The sequence below is a fragment of the Anneissia japonica genome, unplaced genomic scaffold (genome assembly GCF_011630105.1).
Source record: "Anneissia japonica isolate Jap-2015-1 unplaced genomic scaffold, ASM1163010v1 scaffold288073_len612986_cov165, whole genome shotgun sequence".
Lineage (NCBI taxonomy): Eukaryota > Metazoa > Echinodermata > Crinoidea > Comatulida > Comatulidae > Anneissia > Anneissia japonica.
In genome coordinates this window covers 243,982-249,442 of record NW_022731366.1, presented here as the reverse complement: position 1 = coordinate 249,442, position 5,461 = coordinate 243,982, and the positions used below count along the sequence as shown (strand labels likewise).

At 32.9% G+C, this 5,461-nt stretch overlaps 2 protein-coding genes across 6 annotated transcripts in view; both read left to right on the top strand.

Moving 5' to 3' along the window:
- LOC117115345 (7-dehydrocholesterol reductase-like) overlaps positions 1 to 3,153 on the top strand; it is a 32,465-nt gene extending 29,312 nt beyond the window's left edge. For all 5 annotated transcript variants that reach the window (XM_033259099.1, XM_033259096.1, XM_033259094.1 and 2 more), the window contains exon 5: positions 319 to 3,153. In XM_033259099.1, coding sequence (XP_033114990.1) covers positions 319 to 783 — 465 coding nt within the window. In that variant the 3' untranslated portion in view covers positions 784 to 3,153. The remainder of the gene's footprint in view (positions 1 to 318) is intronic.
- Positions 3,154 to 3,953: 800 nt separating this feature from the next.
- Positions 3,954 to 5,461, top strand: part of LOC117115344 (7-dehydrocholesterol reductase-like) — a 5,705-nt gene continuing 4,197 nt past the window's right edge. The window contains exon 1 of the mRNA XM_033259093.1: positions 3,954 to 4,173. Coding sequence (XP_033114984.1) covers positions 4,034 to 4,173 — 140 coding nt within the window. The 5' untranslated portion in view covers positions 3,954 to 4,033. The remainder of the gene's footprint in view (positions 4,174 to 5,461) is intronic.

Below are 5,461 nucleotides of genomic sequence, written 5' to 3'. Positions count from 1 at the left end.
GAGTATAAGGAATATTGCGACAAGTTGAAATTCACGTGAGTGCAAATCAGCTAGTTCAATGCCAAAAGTAATAATAAACGACGACGGCAAAAACAAGACAATAATAATGATAATGATAATAATAATGATAATAATTTGTTCTCACGATCACGATATCAAACTCAAAGAGCTCAATCACCAAGCGCATAGAGGCTTTTTTGCATGATGCACTATACAAATCCAGCTATTATTATCACAATATCACCATCATCATTACTGTTATTATTACAATTTGCTGATTAATTTAGTTAACCGATTAACCTTTTTTTTTCCATTCAGGGACTTTACCTTGTTTATCACCCAGTTGAGCTTTCTGTTTGGTACGCATCGTCCCTCTTAGTCCTGGGTCTTCTTGGCTACTACATTTTCCGTGCAACCAACTGCCAAAAGGATCATTTCAGGAACACGTCAGGCGACTGCAAGATCTGGGGAGCCAAACCGAAGGTTATTGAGTGTTCGTACTACGCTGCTGACGGAGAGAAACGCCAGAGCAAACTACTCCTTTCTGGTTGGTGGGGAATCGCTAGACACATGAACTACACCGGAGACCTAATGCAGGCCCTAGCATGTTGCTTAACGGGAGGATTTACACATATATTCCCGTATTTCTATATCATCTACATGACGATCCTGTTGGTGAATCGCTGCTACAGGGATGAACATCGGTGTAGTATGAAGTACGGACTTGATTGGAAGCGGTATACGTCGATAGTTCAGCATAGAATTATACCTGGTATATTCTAACTACTTTAAAGATACAGTGTTGATGATAAGGAACGCACATTAAAAGTGTTCTATCGCGTGAATGGGCATGTTCATTTCAATTTTTTGTGGAACATTTAAATTTAATTTCAAGTGTTGAGCTCATATGCCTCCACTTTATCAAGGCAGATATATAATTTCATGAGACGTTTCACTGTATATTAGTAGGCATGCTAATTGAACGAAATTAGATGATTCCTATCGAGAGGTAGATGGAGTAATGTTCTTACTGGTGCAATTGTGTGTATTGACCTCAACTCTTGCCATATTTGCAATAATGTAAGAGGCTGAAACATTTCGAAGTATAAATGAAATAGTGGAGCTGTAGCTTAGTGGGTAATGTGTTTACCTTCCAATTAGTGTCCTAGGTTCAATTCCTGTCAATGTTACAAGATTGTTTCTTTTCATGATCAAAAAAATTCTCGTGTGTTTTGTGAAAAAGGACCGAAACCTAGAAACGTCAAGTTCGCATATCCTTGACTGTTGTAACTAGAAACAAAATATGATGATGTTGATGATGATGATGATGATGATAATAATAATAATAATAATAATAATAATAATAATAATATTTACAATAATAATAATAATAACCTATGGTTAATTCTAATTATTTATACATACAGAAACCACTCTTAACACACATTAATACATATGACTGCATAAGTTTAACTGAATAGTTTCTCATAACCAAAACAAAATATGATGGTGCTGATAATAATATTATTATTATTATTATTATTATTATTATTATTATTAATAATAATAATAATAATAATAATAATAATAATAATAATTATAATAATAATAATAACCTATGGTAGTTTACTGTTACATAATTTCTAATTATTAATATTATACAAAAAATACTCATATTACACATATTAATACTTAAACCTGCATAAGTATAACTGAATAGTTTATTGACGGATTTATTACAAATCTATACGTTTGAACTTTTCAAGAGTACCTCGTGTCTTTGTGTTGTATCGATATTCTGACATTGTAATCTACTGTATTTACTTCAAATTATTCGTTCCGGTGTTCACAATACTAGTATCTAGTGTCTTTGATAATACTTACGCGAAGGTCTTTTATTAAGGATATAACTTAGATGGTTTCTCAATATGACGTGTGGGCATTTCTTTGTTACCGTTGATAAAGGTATGAAACACGACCTGTTTAAGCACTCACTGTGTCATGGCGATCGTGGGCCGACACGATTCCATCGAGAACGTAACGCCACAACGCAAATGTATAAAGTCCGTGATGAACAACATAAATTTTGTATCAATAAGTTTTCAATTTTCAATAACGTCAAGGATCTAACAAGTTGTTGTCACATATGCTGTATACTCTTTTCCTACAACAATCCTAAGCTGACTACTAGCTAACTTAAAATGTTACCGAATCTGAATAAATAAATAAATATTCAAATTTAGTTGGTAATGAACATTATTTTCTAACGCAATAATTGAAAGCGAATTACCTAAACCTGACTAAAATTTATAAGCAATTGGAATTTGTTGTTAAAGTTTTTTTTTTCTTTTTAGCGCGACATAAATGTAATTACCTTAAAGTATGATCAAGTAATAGATTTTTCCGGAGTGTCATTGAAACTTAAAACAACTAGCCAAGAATACGCGCATGTCCCACAAACACTCACCGCGTACGTTTACGTTTTCGTATTGTGGAACCTTATCACAAAGGGGTGAAAATTAACTGCCACACCATCATGATCATTATGTTTCTTCCAGTCTGTTTAGTCCTATCTAGGCAACTTGGTGACGTCACCTGGAATGAGTGCCCATCGTCAGTTCATAGGAACTAGACTACCGATCTTGTACATTATGGTACATTTTGTCTGTATTTATTAAACGTCTGTACGTATATTAACTATCTATGTTTTACTTTTCACAATTGTCATAATTTAATTTTAATTTGAGTTCCATATCATTATATATTTATTGTAGTCTTTTCGAGAAGTACAGTATTTATATTAAAATTAAAATTATCGTATTAAACACCCAACCATTTCAATTTTCGATGTACATGATTACTGTATAATATTGATGTTTTCATTTTTTAGCATTCATATTTAATAGGGCCTATCAATGTATAATATTTGATAACGGCTTTCCGCACTAAACTTTACAACGGATGGTATCAGCACTAAATATTTGTTGGAATGAACTGTATAATTGAATTATTGATGAAAAATCTGTTGTGTTGTCATGATATTTTTTTGGTTTATTATCAGCATAATATTGTTGGAACACATTTGTTGAGACTGAAACATTGAAATTATTATACGCAATAACGTGACCAGTAAATAAAAGTAAATAATAAGGATGTAGCATATTGTGATGTTGTTACAAACTTCTCGTTTTGAGGGTTCTGCGTATCCTCTGTTAATTCCATAGTCCCTCGCCTTCCACCTAATCTAAGGTTCCCAAGGAAGGACTAGTGTTGTCCAAATTTGGTTACACCTGGTTGTTTACTTACACTTACATTTCAGCAATGCTTATCAATTTTGTACCATTTATCGTTATACATAATATACGCCCGCTCCCCGAAACACTCGTGGCCTCTAAATGTAAACAAATCCAACGGAAGAAATATCATTTTCAAAACAATATAATAATATTATACTCCAGTAGAATTACAGTTTTTCTAACCTTGTTGGGATCAGTAAGTCTTTATGATCACGAAATAACATACCTATTTTGACGGTAATTTAATGTGTTGTAGTTCCACATTTACATTGAAATTAAGGGGTTTTTTTAGTATATACGGTACGTATCCATTTTACACCCCAAAAAATAAATAATCGCCTCCCTCAAATAAACGCCCCCTCTTTCTTATAAACCCTAAAAAATAAACGCACAAGCGTAACTTATTTCAATTTATATTTCTCTGTGTACATGTAAATATTTTATTTATTTTTTTTCAAATTCTTTCATTACATTATTTGCTCCTGTTACGGTCATTCGCTTTTTGCTCTTGTCGCATTATATTTTGTAATACGACTGCCAATTATTACAATACATTCTGTAAGCTTATCATGAAATTGCTTGGGTCAAAGTACTACTCTATCAGCTGATTAAAAGGAGCGCATGAGTTGGTAATACAAAAGGAGTTAATAACGTTTGAGTTGAGAAATATTATTTACGCAATAACACAGTACTCGTTCAACTATTGAGTGTTGGTTGGTTCATTGCCGAGTATTACAATGACGGGCATGCAAGGCACACGGAGGCAGGATCCGTCGAACGCCGCTACAAATGGCATTACCTTAATGGGAGACGGGAATGTAGGTCAGATGAAAACGGTTGCAGACGATAGAAAACCCGGGGAGTGGGGAAGAGCCTGGTAAGTACAAATGTATTATCTAAAGCGCAAATGCTTAATATTGGTGTTCAACGCTTTTTGTATGTTTCTGCAATTAGCATTGTTCGTATCGTCTGGCCGGTTATATCCATCAGTGCGTGTCCCAAGGCCTCATTGGATTTGTTGTAATAAAGACTGTATTCTAAACATAATTTAATACGCCGCAATCGTTTAGAACTGAATAGCCATGTTTTTAACCAAACAGACACGTCGATATAACGCACAAAGAGCTCATCATAGGAGGCCTAGGTATATGAGTAGCGTGTTTAACTACCCATTTCACATATATTGAATTTGCAACCAACCATACACAAGTCAATACAAATGATAAAAGCCGAGTTGTGACAGTGTAACATCCATTGACTTTTAAATGCCCAATGTTTACGTACGGCAGCATAGCAAATGCACATAGCCCTAAAGGTCTATACTTTTTTGAATTTATATTTAAGTTTAGATATAGGCCTCTTACGCCTAAATATGGCGTACTTATTATTATAGCTAGGCCTATCTGTTTTTGTGTAGGTCTATCATTATTGGTATAAGCCCTATTGACAAATGATAAAATGACAAAACGCGATTTAGGGCACCTAGAAAAAATTATTAGATCATCACTCTTTACAAAAAAAAAAAAATATGAGTGAGGGCGGCTATTTTTTATTTATTTTTTAATCGGAACAATAGATTATTTCGCGTTTGTTTTTATCGATGAGAGAGGGACTGTATATATTTGGCTAGTAATAAATATTGTATAAAAACTGGTTTAATTTTATAGTATTTTTTAAAGAAAATGTATTTAAAGTCACAAATTGCATTGTTATTTTTATGCTATTGAAATAATTGATGCGGCAAATTTTTTTTTGTTTTTGTTTTTTAATTTCCTTATTAATATTTCCCGAAATTTTGACGCGGGCGGGAGTGATAATCTAATACATTTTTCTATTTGCCCTTAAGATGTATGGGCTTAAGCAAAGCATATAAATGTTTTAATTTCCAAATTAGTCTTAAAATTAAGCCAAGGAATCACTGTCTTTTTAAGTATAACAAGGTTGAAAAGCGATGTTATTGTATTCCGAAGGTTAAAATTGTAAACCATGATTAGTGAAATCAACCGCATGATGTCTATGAGCGTGTGTCTATATACATAGTAGTATATGCTGCGCCGGAACATATATTAATAAAAACAAAGAGCTCCGTGATATAGAAACAGTAATGAAATTGTTCACGAATATATATATATATATATATATATATATATATATATGCTTATATG